The 20,209-nt window shown below is 40.3% G+C and overlaps 1 protein-coding gene across 22 annotated transcripts in view; it reads right to left on the reverse strand.

Annotated features, from left to right (window-relative positions):
- The window catches only part of FOXP2 (forkhead box P2), a 727,796-nt gene that overhangs the window by 35,881 nt on the left and 671,706 nt on the right, over positions 1-20,209 (reverse strand). For 21 of the 22 annotated variants that reach the window (XM_053252207.1, XM_053252200.1, XM_053252222.1 and 18 more), the window contains 3 exons: positions 20,048-20,169; positions 18,002-18,071; positions 17,072-17,235 (listed from right to left, as the gene is read on the reverse strand). In XM_053252207.1, coding sequence (XP_053108182.1) covers positions 17,072-17,235; positions 18,002-18,071; positions 20,048-20,169 — 356 coding nt within the window. Of the gene's footprint in view, positions 1-106; positions 288-17,071; positions 17,236-18,001; positions 18,072-20,047; positions 20,170-20,209 lie in introns of those variants that run through there. The other variant, XM_053252217.1, reaches the window with a different exon arrangement.

Raw genomic sequence — 20,209 nt, forward strand, 5'->3', positions numbered from 1 at the left:
GAACATATAAAAGTATTCAAGGATGATAAATTAGAAGTGAACTATATATCTGGATCTCTTTATTGTGTTGTGAAATGTTCTATGCCTGTGAAGATAATGAATAATACTTTGTGTGCATGAAGCTCCATATGTGTATCAGACCCATATAATTTTTGGATTCTCTGTCATATGTGCCGAGCATTCTCCAACTCATAAAAGAGAAAAGGTTGTCTGCAGCATCCAGAGCTTTCTGCCCTCACCAAAACTCTATGGAATGGTAGATAGCATCCCAATAATGCGACATTTTCCTGCATAGTAGAAGAGATAGAATATAGTCTAGAAAAAATGTTAAACTGGAAAGATGCAGCCAACATGTGAATTCAGATGGCCAGAGTAATATCCAATTTACCACTGGCTAATTCTGGAACAAAAACAGATATCGAAATATCCCTAATAAAATGAGGGCCTTTTAGAAAAGCGCAAGGCAATTAAAGCATAGTCAGCCCTCAAAGGCTGACATCTAAACTGCCTAACAATATATTTGATTTTTTTATTTTTTTATTTATTTACCATCATTAATTTGGCCTGAGTTTTATTGCCTTTGCAGATTAAGAAAGTAGCGTACAGGAGAACCTCGTTACTCGTGGGAGTTGTTTCTTGCCTACTACAGTGAGTAACAACTGCAAGTAATGAGGCATTACGGCTATGGGGAAAAGGGGGGTAGGTTCAAGAGTGGAGGGGAAATGGCAAAAAACAACAAAAAAATTACTGTGGCGTGCTCTGCAGAGTCTGCATGTGTTGAGGAATCCCCCACCCCCGTGCCCAGGAATGCCCACAAAAGGAGGAAATGCCCCTCAAACCATGAAAAATTGAGGGAGAAAGTTCATTTTTGTAAAGAAACAAGCCACAAAATGGCTCCTGTACATAGGAATACAGGAAGCTGCCATATCAAACCATAGGTCCATCTAGCTCAGCATTGTCCACACAGACTGGCAGCGGATTCTCCAAGGTTGCAGGCAGGAATCTTTCTCAGCCCTATCTTGGAAATGCCAGGGAGGGAACTTGGAACCTTCTGCTATTCCTAGAGTGGCTCCATCCCCTAAGGGGTATCTCTTACAGTGCTCACACATTAAGACTGTAGACAAAACAGTGGGCGGAAGTGACTTCTGCTGTCACTTCCGTCTCTCTAGGAACCATGGATATGTGGATTTTAACACTTTTGTATTTGTGGATACTGGAAATAGGTGTCTATTAGACACCTTGCAGATATGCGGAACTGCAAATAGCAGTTCTGCGAATAACAATGGTCTCCTGTATATGATCTAAATCTAATGCAATAATTAAACTTCACTCTGCATTCATGAGATCTCGTTTTGTATGGTGGAATCAACATGAGTTGATCTGTATCCAATGGATTTCCATTGCCAGCATGGTGTAGTGGCTAGAGTGCTGGACTAGGACCAGGGAGACCCGAGTTCAAATCCCCATTAAGCTATGAAACAAGCTGGGTGACTCTGGGCCAGTCACTCTCTCTCAGCCTAACCTACTTCACAGAATTGTTGTGAAGAGAAACCTAAGTATGTACTACAGCGCTCTGGGCTCCTTGGAGGAAGGGCGGGATATAAAATGTAAAATAAATAAATGTGGAGCTTGCCTTTTGAATTGCTCAATATGGATCTAGATTCCAAACCAAAATAAATTTGCAAAGTAGACTGAATCAGAATGTGTGATGTTACAATCTATTAAACCACTCAACAAGCCAGTTCACTCACACAAATCTACTGAAAAATCTAGACAACAGAGTCCTCTCCCTCTCTCTGACCACATTTGCCCTCCTACCCAACTCCCTCCGCGCATGGTTACCAGTCTGCATTCGGACATAACCAGCAGGACCTAGTGCAGTCAGGGAGAGGGGAAACGGTCTGTGTGGACTTCCTTTTGGGAAGAAGGTCAGCCCTGGCAGTCAATCACAGCTGGAACGAGGAAAGAGCTTCCTCCCTCAGCTTGGTTTCAGCTCAGTGAACTGTTCAGAATTTGCAACTTCAGGTAGAAGCAGCAAAACTCACTACAGCCAAAAATTGAGAATGAAGTTCCGGGAAGGAAAACTCAGGTCGTTTTCTGTCTGAAGCACAGTTGTACACGTTCAGATGTACTAGAAATTCAACCACAGGATCCTTCAACTCTGGTTTCCCATTACATGCGAATGGGGCCAGTCTCTCTCTCTCTCTCTCTCTCCCTCCCTCTCTCTCTCTCTCTCTCTCACACACACACACACACACACACACACACCGCAAATGACAAGTAAAACAGACTATGAGGGATTGAGAATGAATAACTGTGGATTAGGAAATGCAAGGCTTTTTTACTTGTCCAGATTCTAGCCCACCTGTATTTTATTTTCATTCTCTTCCATAATAAATTATCTGCTCTTCCTAGCCCAGTGATTCCAAAATTGGGAGTATCTAGATATTGCTGAACTATAGCTCCCATCATCCCCAGCCACAATAACTTGTAGATGGGGCTAATGGGAGTTGTAGTTCAGCAATATCTTAAGGCTCCCAGATTGAGAACCACTGCCCTAGCCTATTCTAATTCACTTCTTTGCCTCTCATTAGCAGTCTAATGCTCCCTTTTGTCAGGTTCTATTGTTTATTCCTTGCACATCAATCTGTTATTAAAAATCCCCCACTTGTCATTTTGGCAACTATCACAAATGCATATTCTTCAGTACACTCAATTGTAATGACTCCAGTGAAAACCATTGTTTAAAGGGATGTGAAGAGATAGGAAAGCACTTGATGAAGCATCTCACCATATGTATGTGTGAATCAGCTCTTGATAATTAACATGACTATTTATTTATTTATCATATTTTATATCTCCTGATATGTACATCTCTAGGCGGTGTACAAAATTTAAAATATTTAAAAGTCACAGATTAAAATACATGACACAATAGAACAATAGAATAAAATAATTAATAAAACAAGTTTTAAAATTTATTAAAATTAATTCTAATTAAAAGCCTGTGAAAACAGGAGAGTCCTGAGGGTCTTCCTGAAAACAAACAGAGGAGATGCTCTTATTTCAGCAGGGAGCATATTCTAAAGCCCTGGGGCAGCCACAGTGAAAGCCCGGTCCTGGATCGCCACCAAATGAGCTGGTGGCAACTGTAACCAGACCTCTCCATAAGATCATAACAGGAGGTAGGGTTTATGGCAAAGGATGACCTTTCTTAAATAGCCTGGGCCCAAGCAGTTAAGAACTTTATAGGTAATAACCAGCACTTGGTATTTCACCCGGATATATATTGGTAGCCATTACAGTTCTCTCAAAACCGGTGTTATATGGTCCCTTCATGTTGTCCTGACTCCCAGAGACCAATCTGGCTGCCACATTCTGTACCAATTGTAGTTTCCTGACTACGTACAAAGGCAGCCCCATGTAGAGCACATTACAGTAGTCAAGTCTGGAGATTACCAACATATGTACCACTGTTTTAAGGTCATTCTCTTGCTAACTTGGCAAAGAGGCACCTTTTAACATGGTGATTCTCTTTATTTAGCAGAGGGAGAGTAATTAGCCCTATCCACCCCCACCCCAGTACCTCCAGTGACTGTTGCTGGTGTCTATCTTATGTTTCTTTTAGATTGTGAGCCCTTTGGAGACAGGGATCCATCTTATTTATTAATTATTTTTCTGTGTAAACTGCCCTGAGCCATTTTTGGAAGGGCAGTATAGAAATTGTAACAACAACAACAACAACAACAACTCACCTCTAGAAATGGACGTATGGCTGACGTATCAGCCAAAGCTGATAAAAAGCGCTCCTGGCCATAACCTCAACCTGAGAAACCAGCGAGAGCTTTGGGTTCAGGAGCACTCCCAAGCTACGTATCTGATCTTTTAGGGGGAGTGCAATCTCATCCAGAACAGGCAGATCTAAACCATCTCTCATATCCCGGCCCCCCATAGTCAGTACTTCCATCTTATTTGGATTCAATTTCAAAAAAGTTGTTATCCTTCATCCAGCCCATTGCTGCCTCCAGGCAGGCATTTAGGGAAGATATGCCATTTCCTGTTGAGGTCAGCATGGAGAAGTAAATCTGGGTGTCATCAGCATATTGATAACACCCAGCACTAAACCTCCTGATAATCTCTCCCAGAGGCTTCATGTAGATGTTAATAAGCACTGGAGCCTTGTGGGATTCCACACTTCAGTTCTCACTTAGCAGAACAACAGTCTCCAAGCGACACTATCTGGAATCTGCCCGAGAGGTAGGAACAGAACCACTGTAAAACAGTGCTACCCAATCCAACCTCCCTCAGGCAGTCCAGAAGGATACCATGGTTGATGGTATCGAAAGCTACAGAGAGATCCAAAAGGATCAGCACACTCCCTCTGCCGACAGCTGGTTGGAAATTATCCATCAGGCCAACCAAAGCAGTCTCAACCCCATAGCCCACACGAAAGCCAGTTCGAAATGGGTCTAGATAATCTGCATCATCCAAAACTGCCTGAAGCTGAGAGGCCACCACAAGCTCAACCACCTTGCCCAACCATGGAAGATTAGAAACAGGTCTGTAATTAGCTAACTCTGAGGGATCCAATGCAGGTTTCATTCAAAAGTGGTCTAATAATAGCCTCCTTAAGACAAGGAGGCATCCAGCCCTGCCTCAGAGAAGCATTTATAATATTTACTGACCCTCTCTAATAATATGATTATCAGATGAGATAAAAGTCGGGCAAGAGTCAAGAGAACAGGTTGTAGGACGCACAGTCTGAAGCAGTTTGTCCACTTCCTCAGGAGTCACAAACTGAAAAGAATCCAATCTAATCCCATAAGAGGAGCTGCTGGACTCCTCCACAGTAGACTCTGTAGTAACTGTGGAATCCAGCTTGGCCCAAATATGAAAGATTTTATCCGCAAAAAAGTTGTTAAAAATATCACAGTGAGTGACCGACGGTTCCAAACTTAAATTCAAGGGGGAGGGGGTACATACTAGCCCCCTCACAACCCTAGACAACTCAGCTGGACGTGAATGTGTGGAAGCAATGTGAGCAGGAAAAAAACTGCTCCTTTGCCGCCTGCACCGCCTATGAACTTAACCCAATGACAAATATTTTGTTTGAGGAGATGTGAAAGTTTTGTTGATGGTGCTATTATTTGTGATGGTCCAGGCACATAATCAAGCCTGACAAGATGTTGCAATTGTGAAGCAATGAACTTGTGAACCAATCACAGTCTCCATAGATCTTTGAACAATATGGTGTGTGCTCCCTCGCCATCCATAAGCTTCCTAGTACTACTCTATCAATCCAGGCATCTTTTGGCTTTTGTTCTGTTGGTCAGAGGATGTGAATTTTAAACTGGGATAATATATTTCATAGGATCTTTTTTTTAAATAAAGTCATATATAGTTACAAATTTAACTATAAAATAGTTAAAATTCAAGCAATTAGCATCTGAGCTAGAGTGTGTGTGCATGGCCCAGGGGCCCAAGAATTATTAATCTGCTCTACAAACATATCCAATTGTTGAGAATTCAAAAGAGGATGGCATAAAGTTTTCAACAAAGCATCCATGCATTTTGCTTCTATATAGATCCCACAAAACCCCAAAGGATCCTGCAAACTTCCACAATCCATACTACGGGGATATGACACTTTTCAGCATAAGACAGCTGCAGGCACTCTATCTCTGGAGTGATCTTTTTGTTAAGAGGAAGTAGAAAGAATTGTGAAAGTGCAACAAATGGGGGTTAGAATATTATTAAAAAAAGGAACATCAACTGTTCGATCAAAGGCATGTAACATTTAAACAACTAAAGAGGAAACGATAAAGGGCTGCAGTGGCTGCTGAGCGCAACAGCATATAAGGCTAGAAAGATCAGGGAGTTGATGAGCAGGGAAGCAAAATACAAGAGGTTAGATCTGAAATGTGAAGTGAAACAATGTAAAGTGAATATAGAAGAGAACAGGAAAATGTGTGTTTTGTGAAATGGGGGAAGAGAGCCTGCTGCTTGTGGTGAGCACTATGTGCCACAGTACAGAAAATGTGTACAAATCCTGCCCCCTCTCCCCCCACAAAATAAACCCACACACATTCCCAATACCTTATTTCAACATGGCCTGTAACATTGCTACAAATATTAAAGATTTAAATGCAACAAGAAGGTGGAATGCTTCCTTTTTGCTTAATTTGCTTGTCAATTTAAATTGCCAGGCGATGCTCTTAAAACCTGAAATGTTCACTCCGACAGATACAGCCTATATTTGAATCTGATGGTACAAAAGGTCAGATAAAACTTGAGCATCTTATGAATTCTGCAAGTAACAATCTTCCATCCTAAACTAAAGCCAGCAGGAAAGCAAATAAAATACACCACATGGTGGGTAGTATTTTCAATTATTTTTCTGGCCTTTTTAAGATTACAAAATTAGAGAGTGCGATATAATATTCTCAACCTGCATTCATATATTACAATAATAAGATTAAATGGTGCCGATACGTGAGGTATTTTACAAAATGCTGTAGCACTGGTATCATTATTGACTCAATTAAATGATTCTCAATCATTCTCCCAAAGCTTGGTACAGCTCTAAGCGTTTGATTTATTTTATAATATTCAGCTCCAAATCTCACCCAGTGAACAAGAAGCTTGCATCATAGAGGCTTCCTACAACAGAAAAAGCCTCCAAAGTAAATTCTGAAGTATCATGAGATGGGACAAAAAGCAGAAATACAAAAATGCAAAGACAGGGGGACAGGAATGTTATGAAGTTAAAAACACAAGGGAATGAAAGAGATTGAGACTGGAATGATGGGTAACCTACTGTAAGTGCAGTGAAAGCGTAACAGTAGGGGACTGGAATAATCAGATATGGGAACAATCTGACAATAGACCAGTTTCAAACTGCAGCACCTCAAAAAAGACCTTAAAGCAGAATAATCACACTTGCCTTTGGGGATAACGTTTAAAGAATAAAAAAGTTTGAAAACAAAAAGTTTTATGTTTATGCAGATCAAACTGCAAAGAATAAGGAGGAAGATCTAGGTAGGGCAAAAGTTGGAAATGTACAGAGGGAAAGGCAGTGGAGTACAAAGGGAGGGAAAGGATGTCTGAAGCCATGCCGCACTAAAACTTCCCTTTCTTGCATAGCGGAGAATTGAAGGAGGAAAGACTGACTGAACCTTCACCTTTCAGATTGGCTTCCATCCTCATTCCTTTCTTCCTGACCACATTTTTGCTAACTTCTCATTTCATATATAGATAGATATAGATAGACACACACACACCCCTGTGTGTGTGTGTGTGTGTGTGTGTGTGTATATAGATAGAGCATTGTTTATCTTCATAGTAGTGGTTAGAGTGCTGGACTAGGACCAGGGAGACCCGAGTTCAAATGCCCATTCAGCCATGAAACTAGCTGGGTGACTCTGGGCCAGTTACTTCTCTCTCAGCCTAACCTACTTCACAGGGTTGTTGTGAAAGAGAAACTCAAGTATGTAGTACATCACTCTGGGCTCTTTGGAGGAAGAGTGGGATATAAATGTAGTAGTAGTAGTAGTAGTAATAGCCAAACATTGGTGGGACCATAAAATTGAAAAAGTTGAAGAAAATGAAGATGTAAAAATATTATGGGACTTCCGACTACAAACAGACAAACATCAGCCAAACAATATACCAGATATAACGGTAGTCGAGAGGAAAGAAAAACAAGTTAAAATAATCAACATAGCAATACCACAGGATAGCAGAATAGAAGAAAAAGAAATAGAAAAAATCACCAAATACAAAGATCTACAAATTGAAATTGAAAGGCTGTGGCAGAAAAAGACCAAAATCATCCCAGTGGTAATTGGCGCCCTGGGTGCAGTTCCAAAAGACCTTGAAGAGCACCTCAACACTATAGGGGCCACAGAAATCACCATCAGCCAATTACAAAAAGCAACTTTACTGGGAACAGCCTATATTCTGCGACGATATCCATAACAACAGCAACAACATTGACAATAAAATCCAGCCATCCCAGGTCCTTGGGAAGGACTCGCTGTCTGGATAAAACAAACCAGTCAATAACACCTGTCTGATTGTGTAAATAAATAAATAAATAAATAATAATAATATTAGAATGATGGAATTAGATAAAGCCGTGTGCACACCTTCAATCTCTTATGGTGTGTGTATGTACTGATACCATAAGAGATTGCAGATGTACACACAGTCTAAACTAATGCCAGTATTCTAAAATGAAGCAGAGTTAAAAAATGCTGTATGAGGATAAACAATGCACAGAGATGGTTATAAGAAAAAACCTTCAAAGAACAGCTCACAGTTCTTTTCTGTTTCTGTATTTTGAGAATGATTCTGAAAACAGCAAAATCCCTTCATAACAATGGTTCTTAGTGAGGGAGAAAAAATCACTTGCTCCAGGTAAATCCCATCATTCCCCAAGAGGCACAGGGACTGACCTCACATCACATGATCTCTCATATTTATTTACTTAAAGCCATATATATCCCACTTTTCTGCCCTGGTGGCAAAGGTGCCCAAGGCAGCTTACAACAACCATAATAAAAACAACAAAAAAAGGTAACATGCAGATCATCAAGGTGGTTAGAACCATAAACAAATCCCGAAAAAGCCATCAAGAGGTAAATAAAAACAATGGTAAATAAGCAATGTGTGTGTCTAGCCAATGAAAGACCTGCTGGAACAGAAAGGCCTTCAGCTTTCTACAGAAAGACATCAGACCAATCAGATCCGAAAGGGCAGGAAATTCCACGGCCTGGACACAGCCATGGAGAAGGTCCTATCACATGTTCCCATTATTCAGGCTTCAGAAAGAAGTGGGATACACTAGAGGGCCTCCCTAGATAGACAGTTATTTAGAGATCCTGGTCCTAAGCATGCATGTGTGAATCAACAAAATGATACCACTTCCTAAATATTTCCATGCTTCAAAATACGATGTGATCACCTTATTATTATTCTCTTGCACTCTCTCTTCCCCCAGTCAGCATTTTCTGTCTTTGAAATATCACTGAGTATTATAAACTATGCTGGGATCTGATGAAGCAAGTCCTTGTCTAGGCTTGCAAGGATGTCTTGTGTACACAATGAGTCTCATTCTAGAACAGCAGCAGCCAATTACTAGGAACACAAAAGTGTGTTCCTAGTTCCTCTGCTGCTGTGGTTTAATCTGAAGACCACACTGGAAAAAGTGAATATGTTTGTCCCTGTTGGGCAAGCAAATTTGTAATTGGAAATGGAGGGAATGGATAAAGAGCATGAAGATAAGATGGGGGCTGATTTGAATGATATTTCGTTCGCCCGCCCATCCTGCCCCACAGGATGAAGACTCAAGTGTGTATGCTACCCCTAATACACCAACCCTTAATTATGTGAGGGGGTGGTTCATGTAAACTGCCCTTCTACATGTACTTCAAATACTACTCTAAATTAGTATTTGGACCACATATAGGGGAACATGATTAAGAAATGGCATGTTCGGTGGACAGAGGTCTGCATTCACCTCTTAATCATGTGGGCAGGCTGGATGAGTGAAGTATTGTCAAAATCAGCCCAAAAGAGAATCTAGTAGTCTTATCCAGACAAAGACCTGATTCATGAATATGTACAAAATACTTGTGAAGTGACATAACATGCTTATATACAATTAAAAGAAAAACTAAGGAAGTTGTCAAACCATCTGATCGATGTGACATGCCACACTTGCCTTTATGGTGGAAGTGCATATTCTTGGCACATCTCTCACTAAATCTTAATGATGATATCCATAACAGCTATGTTGCTTTGCCATCATAACCCTTTCAGGAGATTGGTGTTGCCAAAGAGTACAGTTTTTAACTCAAAGGGAAAATGCATTTGTCCCCCATGCAGATTGGTACAAATAATGCAGTGGAAGGATGCTGGATGCAAGCGGGACCTTCTCTGTTTAGGATCCAGGCTAAGTTCCTCATGACCAAATCTGTTTAAATTAATGGGACTCAAGTTAGTGATTACTAACTTGTTTTATTTCAATAATGCATTGTCATGACTAACAGTCTGGATCCTGCCCACTGAGAATGGCAAAATCAGGAAATAAAATGCGTGGAGTTCTTCTCCATTGTGGCTACTTTAACTGTGTGGGTGTAGGAGTGCTGAACACAAGGATCAATTTATGATGTGATAACATGGTAAATGATATAATCACCTAAGAGTCATGCATAAAGTGCAAACCTCTTTTTTCCCACTGTTTAGAGAATAATGACCAACATCTTGACTATGGAACTGTGTGTGTGTGCAGTGGCTCCATTCCTGCTTTAGCAGCATGAGTGAAGGGCAATAGTTGTTGCCAGTTTCCTCTTCACTCTGAGCCATCTCAAAATATGTCCCTGAAGGCTGCACAATCTTCAAAGACATATCTTTAGGTGGCACAGAGTGCTTCAGAAGGAAAGGGAACTGGTGAAAATGTACACTCCCATGAGTGCCCACACTGCTTTAGTCTTAAAAACATACTGTTGTTAGCAGATAGCCTGACCCCCCTGGGACTAATGGCTTGCGTTAAAAGCACCCAGCACAAATAGGTATATGGGGCCACAGAGAGTTTTGATGTTGAGCTGGATAAGGTATTCTGTTATGCATAAACTAGATCGGTGGAAAATCCACATGGAAACCAGAGGCAGTTGTGTTGTATGCGCTCTGGAAAAGTGTTTCCAACTTTTTTGCATCCTGAGGCAGCCCTAAATTATTTTTAAAAATTGGGGTAAGCTGTCCCACAGACACACTTTTCTTTTTTTTTTGCTGCAGCTGCAGCAGCAAAACTATGTACATTATATTTATTTAATAAATATAATTCCACTCATTCTTGCTGGAATGAATTCATTCTCCTCTTGCTGGACCCGAACAGTCCTAAGAGAGCAAGTCAGCTTCAAAAGCTGGCTCACTCCATTATGCTGCAGAAGGGAAGTGCCTGTCCTGGTGCATTATGGAGTGAGTCAGCTCCAAAGCGAGGAGTTTAAACACCCCACTTTGGGAGATGACTTACAGCAAGTCAATGTGACACACTAGCATGCCATGGTGGGCTGGTTGGGAAATGCTGTCCTGGAGAAAACTTTGAAATGGGAGGCTGTTGAGTAATGTGCATCATAAAAGAAGCTTGAGTTCCTGACAGACAAAAGGAATAGTAATGGACTAGGAGCATGCAAGGCCACAAAGGGCTTTAACCTATTCAGGCACGCGAGGATGAAATCAATGCCAAGAACCTGAAGCAGATTGCAGACAAGAGAACCTTTTGTTCTGCCCATTCACTGAATGGATGGTACACACCCACACCCATTTCAAGACCCCTGTCCCCTGAACCTGGTTTTTAAATTGAAAGGTTTCCCATCTTTATTGGGGGTTTAAATGAGACAATACCCTATAAAAGGTGCTATCTTCCCCAATCAGTTGTGCAGTTGCTCTGTTCTTGGCATAAAGGCTGTACATACAACCATGAGATGGGTGGGGAGGACGAGTGGTGGTGGTGGCAGGGATAAACCTACTTGTAAAGAACAATCCTAATTCTATTCCCCTTTAGGCACTCAAGCAGCATGGATCACTTGAGGCTGGGAAAATGAGTCCTGGCCTCCAGGAACCCCCAAAATGCACCGTGCAAGCAGCATGGTGCATTGGGGGATTTCCTCTCTAGCCGGGAGCTCTAGGTGCCCACTCTGTGACTGCTTGGGCTATGTGCAGCCTGAGCAATCACACAATCCCAGACCTGGGGTAATGGGTGCGCTCGTGCCCTTTAACTTAGGTAAAAGCCCGGGTATAAAACTTGGCTTACCGGGGAAGGCAGTGTTGGGATCAGCCTAGATCCTGGCACTTCACATGAGCAGCCTGCTCATGTGAATAGCTTTATCAGTTTCTGAGAAAGAGCAAAGTCTGCCACCACTGTGAGGGTTTGGCGACGCTCTAGAGAATGCACCCAGCTGAGGCCTAAATCGACACCTTTCCCCCTCATTAAGCTGAATCACTGGGCTGCTGAACTCCTAAGCAGACTGGACTACAAAGTCCAGTCCTTAAGCTGAAATTGCTAGTTTTGAGTGTGCCTTGCATGGGGCAGCTGTTCTACTCTCCTGGTCACTCTTAGCTTTATCTTTGAGATATTCTCTGTGCTGGCCTACACAAGAGACTTCTTGTGCTTTGACTGCTTGAGAGCCCCAAGACTAGTGGAGCAGAAAGCCTAAAGATAATTTCTGAGCAGAAGCCCTCAGATAAAAATCTTTGAGGTGGAGCCTTTCCCAAAGAAGATGTACTACAGGCTAACCGCCTGTGCTCGACAGCCTGGAAACCCCAGTGCTCCCCTTGCTTGCTGTGGGGACTTATGAAGAGCCTCACTCTTGGGTGTTGAACATTCACCCCACTGCCTATCCTTGCCCTAGCTGACAAAACCCGAGAGACCCCATTTCCCCCCTCCCACATGGGAAATGAAAGATTAAGGAAAAGTAACTGAATTTTCTCTCAATCTGTGCTATTCACTTCTTTCTCCCCCCAAATCCTTGTTTTGCCTACATCACCACCACTCCCTCCTTCTTGGTATAGTCTCAGGGAACTGTTACATATTCCTTGTGCTATCAAGGTTGCCAAATACATTGTTTTGCACTATGCTTCTGATATATAAATAAATGTAATGTCTTTGGTTTTAAAAGCCTGGTCTCTGAGTCTAAGTACAAAGTTCTTTATTTGCCACCCAAAGTCAGCATAACATAAACAAAACATCTCATAACATAGGAAGATACAACTGGAAAAAGGAAATATGTAAATATATAGATAAATATCCATGAATAAATAATCAGTAAAATTTTAAAATTAATCAAAGAAAAGCTCGCTGCCGTAACAATACTGCAATAGAACAGAATTTGGCCACCTTAAAGGAGACATCTAAAGTTCTATCCGCAAGAAGATAGGAAACATAAAATCTCCTTAGCAACCTGGGAAGGGTGTCAGAAGAGGAGTTAATAAGGAACATCTTAAATCTCTATATAATGGACAGCGCAACAAAACATGTTGGATGGATTTGACTTCCCCCATACCACATGGGCATAATCTAGCCTCCCTAGGAATCCCCAGAAACCTCCCCGAGAGCACTGCTGATTGTCTGAAGGTAACATATCATTGCTCTGAAAAAGGCCCTCTGGTAGCTCAAGGCATTCAAATAAGCAGCAGGGCCCCAACTAGAACTGCTCAAACCCAGTCTCTGAGTCTGTTGCTCCTCTTGAGGTACTCTAATGTTGACATTTGCCTGTTTCCTGATTGCAATCCCTTGTTATGTACATTTTCAAGACTGGTTTTTAGAACTAACTCCCCCTAACTCTAGTCAAGGCATAGATTTGCATGTCAGTAGTTTACGCTTGCCTTATCAAGCGTGGTAGCACTGCACATATGTTTCCTTTATTGCACATGTATCTAGTTACTCAGGATGGTAACGATATTGGCCTATATTTCTAAGTGTGTAGCTATCATCAACAATATCACAGCAGATGTTATTTTTCAATTCAGACTAGCATATATCATGGCCATAAAAAAAAAGGGGGCATTGATGTGGGAAGGGCCAGATCATTTGGTGTGATCATGTGGTTACTTTCTACACACACATTCGTTGGCATAGACTGGGGCTAAACAACACCCACACTTCTTTGAGAATGTATACTGCCTTAGTTTGTGGTAAGAGAGGCCAGAGACATGGGAGAAAGAACAGCACAGTAGAAGACAAAACAAGGACCAGGAATTAAGAGATCTGGTAGCTCAGTTAAATTGTCTGTTGCCTAGATAAGTCCTCCTGACTTAATGCAAACAATGTTTCCCCACCACACAGGCACAAGGTAATTGTCTTTTAATTTCACAATACGCTCTGGGATATCCCTCATATAACTGCTTTGACTTTACCAGATCATTTTGAATTGGTTCTAGTCAGAATAACGTGCCTCTGCTCATGCTACATTTCCTTCCAAACTGAACATCATCATACATCTGGGATTCAAGAAAAAGAATGCATGGGGCAATTTTAATTATGTCAGCAAAGCCACAGTTAAAATTATTTCAACTCACATTGGAGGAGTTAGTTCACACATCAGCTTTCCATAGTGATTGGCTCTTGAGTAGTTTCGCTTTCAGTGGGCTCTTCCAGATGGCAACACACAGTGCTCTGAAAATAGCTTGCACGAACTTATTCAGCATCCAGACACTCCTACAGACTTCCATCAGCTTTTCAAGTGGGACCTCATGCACAGGTCACACAGCCTTGCGTGATTTCTACAGCACCATCTGCTGGCCAGCTCTTGTTTTCTCTGACTAACTTCTCACTTTTCAATACTATTTTCTAATGTATAGGGGAAAGGGTGGGCTAATCACAAAAAGCAAGAACTGGCCATGTCACTTGTGTATGAGATCCAGCTGGAAAAGCCAAAAAAAATCTATGAAAGTGTGTGGATGCTGAGTAATCTCTCGTCTTCAACTTACTCAAAGTGCTGTTTATTGCTGTCCATAAGAGCCCAGTGATAAACACAATATATAGCAATATATTAGGAGCAGAATTGGAATCACTGTCCTAGAAGTAATCCTAAGCCCAACTTGGTCTGTTGGATAAAGAACAGATCTTTGAGTCTTGTCGGCAGGGGAAACTTGGTGAGAAGATTCAAAGTCCACAAAAGGACTCTGTAGCATTTGATCAATATAGACTCAAGAGCAAGTACTTTATGAGGATTTATCATCATAGCTACCACCTTTACTCAGTAGTTTTAATTCTTTCTTGTTCTTATTCTTTACCAACTTGACTAGGGTAATTTGCTAGGGTCCTGACACTGGGCTTATATCCAACGATTTGAAAAGCTCCCCAAGAAATATGCCATCTGATAGACTGATCCTTTGTGACAGCATACCTGCTTGTAATGCTGGCATACTATACTGCAATACTGATTTTTTGACACCCCATCATTTTCAGTGCTTGCCTCTTGTAGCTCCTTTCACACAGCTGTTCATTTCTTGCAGTGAGATGGTTGGTATAATCTATATTATGTTTTAGTCTAGCATTCACTGCTGTATACAAAGATCTAGAACAGTGTATGCTGGTTGTACATGGTATATGCAGCATATACCATGCACAATCAGCATGCACTGCTCAGTATACACATACGCCTGATGGGAGGAAGGGGTAAAGATCTGCTACACTGTGACCAAACAACTCTAAATAGCAAATGCCATTCATTTATCTGAAATAGCTGTTTTTAATACACATGATCTAAATCTTGTTTGCTCTTTAAAGTTTTATTGTCTTGGCATTTTAGACAGAAAGAGAGCATTAGCATACTCAAGAGAACTGCTAAAAGTAAAAGGCCTCAAGCTACCCAATGCATGGTTGATAGCATACAGCACAGGATATAAAAACTTTTGTCTGATGGCTCACTTTACTTGTTTTAGAGCACAGTTGCTCTCAAGAGCTTATATTCATGTTCTTTCTACTTCAAGTTTTATTACTTCTTTTGTATTATTTAATACATCTAAAGACACTTACAAAAGACAAATTTTTCCATTTTGAAAAAAAGTAATGGTTTGGAACTTGCTAAAGCATGTTAATATTCTCACTCACCAGTGTGTACAGGTAGGGTTTTCTTCTCCCCCCCACTCCCCCATGTGATGAAATAAATGGCAAATAAAGCAATTAGGTATATGATCTTAAAGATATAAATATATCTATAAGATCATATCTTTACTAGCCTTACAAATGAATTAAAACAGGAAGAAAGGCACCTGGAAATATGAGTGTGTACAAAGGCAAATCATAATGTACTCTGCTGATAATGTACCAGAAAAAAGTACTTTACTTGCAATTGCTATTACAGCTACTACGGCATGTATAATAAATATGGAAAATATGAAAAAGAAAAGTAAATAATAAAGACAGACTGTGTACAAAATTTTAAATACAAAGATGCTATTTATTATCATTAACTAAGGACATAATTGTACATTAAAAAGAAAAATCCTATAGCAAAGTAGATATTACATCTACTTAGATGTCACATCTCTAATTATTATATAAATAACCTGGGAAATGATACCTCCAAGGTACGTGTTTTACTATTTACTAAACAAGAAACTGCCACATTTGACACCCCTGATTAAGGCCAGGCATTTCTCAGGCTTCATACACATTTCTGAAATCCACAATACATCAATTTTTAATACTGCCACTCTCTGGGCTGCATTAAAAAGATGGTAGGGGAAAGATTTTAGAGTAATTAATGATATAGTTAGCTGCTAAATATTAATAGGAATCGTAGTCTTGCATAAAATATAACATATAAACCTTGCCAATACAGACGCACCAGTAATTAAAGTTGAATATGTAATTACACTGATTTATAAGACAGGCAAAAAGTTACACTTTACTAGCTTCTATGTAAACTCTGGGTAACAGTTAAACTTTGCATTTTATGGTTATATAAATGGGCAGTATCTCCGTGACAGTCCATAAACGCGTTAAGGACTTGTATGTCTAGTTAAATTACAACTAATTCTTACTGGGTTGCTCTTGCTGTATAATCTGACAGACTAAACTGGCATAAAGAATCCATATGCATGATAGAAGGAAGAATTAATTGCATTGAATATTCATATAATGATGACCAGAGGCACAGTAAGTAACCATATTATGAACAGGACAAGTGCCTATTACCCACTTGTTTTTCAAGGCTGTAGTCCTGTACATAGCTGTGCAACTCAAGTCCCATTTAAAGTCCAGCGATTTCAGGGGCGAGTCTGCAGCCCAAGGCCACAATCCACAGATCCAAAAGAGAATGGGGTTTCTATTCTATTCTATTCTAAGAAAAACAGGCACAAAGGGACTTCCCATTGCTTTGACCATTGCCATGTCATCATAGAGTGAATGGGAAGCTTCTGTCCACGTGCAGTTCAGTGCATGCATGGAAGCAGCTGATCCTGGCTTACACAAGGAGTTTCTCAAAATTCTTACCTGCATTCGAAAACATGCTAGAGCGTTACAGAGCAAGAAAACACAATTTCTCCCACTAACGACACTTACATGTGAGGCTGAGGAGAGCAGCCCGGACTGCTGTTTCCATTGCTGTCAATGTGATCCAGCGAACCATTGAGGTCTTCATGGACTGCCTGCAGTAAGCCACTGGATGCGTTATTTATCAATCCGGGGTTACTAAGCAAAGGTAAACTACTCTCTGCCAGCGCAGCCTAACAAAATAAAGACGATGCATAATTCTTAGCCATGTTATTTTCAGAAGCCACATGAGTTTATATATGTAATCAGACCCAAATGATGACTAGAAACATACTTGCAACACATTTCACATTTGGCTCTCTATAATGCCCCATATTCTTGCATCACTGGACTATTAAATAGGCTGTGCCACTGACATGCACAATGTTTTCAGCCATCAAACTACTTCAAGCTCCAAAGTGCACTTAAACCCTCAACCTTGTGTCTTAGCGTGGAGTGTACAGTTATTTTGTAATGCAGGCAGCAACTGTTATTATAAAAAATGACCAGAACTTAACTCAAAATAAAGGAGTCTTGACATTTGCCTCTTCTGCATAAAAATTATATCTTATAATTAAACTTTAAAGTTTTTGCCATGAGCACCATGTTCCCCAACACTATGATGTGAAATCATTCATGACAGCTTGGATAAATATTAATGCATATCCACATGCATTTGCAAAAGCTTCTATCAATCTAGCATTTGCAGCAAAACCGAGTGTTCCAGATTTTGCCACAGGGTGTCCTTCTTGCTTCTTCACATCAAAAGTAATGAGAATTAGAACGGGTACTTCTTGCAGTACTAGGTAATACAACTTACTTGGGTGATTAAGCCACCTATTAGCAGTGCCCATCATGTCCGCAGAAACACAAACGTGGGGAGTTCCGTTTTGTAATAGGAAACTACACAACTCAACTGGAATGGACATGTAAAAGAAAAGACTGCTTTAACAGTTTTACCTGTAAGCTTGCGTTAAGAGCTGCTCCATAGCCTAAGCTGGTAGGTATGTTTTTCACTAACGTTGGGCTTCTGAAAAATAAATAATATATATCCCAATAGATATAATGTATATTTTAAAAAGCAAGTATGCAGGGAAACACAGCATGTTAATTCAATCAAATTTCACATTGGTAAACTAGTACTAGATGGAAAACGAAACAAGACTGGGAGGATTTCAATTTACTAAACCATAGTAATGTATCTGTATCAAAGAACCAAGTTATCTACTACAATTTGACCTACATGCTGCTCTCTGTTCAGAGAAAAGCCCAGTGAAACCACGCATATGCTGATGTGTTTTGGGATTTTCCTGCATTGAGCAAAGTAACTGTTCTGAACTATATATGCAGTTGTTGATAATGAGATTACATTCACAGTTAGTTAAAAGGTTTCTAAGCACCAGAAAGGATATACATATACATGTATAGAGGGGCCACAAGACAAGGAAGTCTTTTGTGTGCACACACAGAGGCTTGCATTCATGCAATTATCCCCTGCCAACTGAACAAAGAGGCACCTTCTTAAAGTGGTGATTCTCTTAGTGGGAGAGCAACTGGCCCTGTCCACCCCCAGCACAGCATCCCTCCAATGGCTGTACCTGGTTTTTATCTTATGTTTCTTTTTTAGATTGTCAGCCCTTTGGGGACAGGGAGCCATTTTATTTAGTTATTTATATCTATGTAAACTGCTTTGGGAACTTCTATGGAAAAGTGGTATATAAATATTTGTCGTATTCATATTCATTTTTTTTTTTAATTCCAAGGAGCTGATTCCTCCCCACTCCACTTTCTGTGCTGCAACTCAAGCAACTGCTTAAACTTGTAATGTTTCAACAGTGGCTGGTGACATGGCAGAGTTTTGCAATACAGAGAGGTGCCACAGCGTGCATAGAGTTGCCAGTACATTCTCTGGACTGTGGCCTCAGAGAAAAATAGTGAGTTCTACATGCTAGAGACATCTAGCTTCCAAATACAGGAAGGGACGTATATCTAGTGTGTCCCCCTCCCCCCACACTCTGAGAGAGAGAGAGAGAGAGAGAGAGAGGGAGGGAGGGAGGGAGGGAGAGAATGAGAATACAGGGGAATATGAATGGAGGAAAGCAATTTCCAAATATAGGAAGGGATATCTAGGTTGTGTGTGCATGTTCGTATTAATAGTGAATCTATGCAAACATCAAAATAAAGGGAGGCTTATTTCCAGAATACTAATCTAACATTACTTCAAATATTAAAATTTAGAAGTATATACTGCATGCTTTGTCTAAACCAATCATATTGCCAATAAATGTACATAGCCACAAGTGTTAGGGAGTCAAGTTTATGGCTTTTTACCCAAAAGTCTCTTTCAATACCGTATGCTTTTGAAAAGTAAAAGGGAAAAAATCCTAATATTTGTTAGTTTGGCATGTTGAAATGAAATTCCTTTGAATAATAGGGTAGATATCATGTAAACATCCTTTTATATGGGGCTTTGCTATTAATGTTGCCCTCACTGAGAAGAGACTTTTGAGGTTACTAATTTAGGGTCTAAATAGCTATTATGCTAAAATAAACTTGAACGACTCCCTATATTGGTCAAAGGTTTATTGTAAAAGCAGGCCAATCAAGCGCTAACACATGGGAAACACATGTAATATGGGGCAATTTTAATATAGGGTAGAGACGACTTTTAACAGATGGATTTAAAATGATAAGCATATGGCAAAGTGTACATTCAATTAAAAAAAACACCTGAGAAGTTTAATAGCTTTCATTTGCAGCAATCTACAGTATGTGGGATACTAAATGTGGTTAAAGAAAATCAGGAAAACGTCATTTAGTACACATTAATAAATGTGTCTTCTAAAACACAGAATATCAGGATAGCTATTAGGCTGGATGTATTCTTAATACAAGTGTATGTTTTTTTGTCTCAGGCTACAGTATTCATAAGCACTATTCAGATAACAGAATTATAAAACGACTCAGCTGAAAGAAGAAGAAAAGCCCTCTACCCTTCCAACATACCCCGTTATCTTTTGTGACCTTCGCTTCTGGTATTCTATTTCATCCACTGTCCAAACTGCTCCTTTAACGTTTTCTACTCGAACAAAACACTTGTGCAGGCTAAGATTATGTCGTACTGCATTCTGTATCACGCACAAAAGGGGGTGGGGGGTGGGGAAAGAA

Source organism: Hemicordylus capensis, chromosome 5, assembly GCF_027244095.1.
Source record: "Hemicordylus capensis ecotype Gifberg chromosome 5, rHemCap1.1.pri, whole genome shotgun sequence".
Lineage (NCBI taxonomy): Eukaryota > Metazoa > Chordata > Lepidosauria > Squamata > Cordylidae > Hemicordylus > Hemicordylus capensis.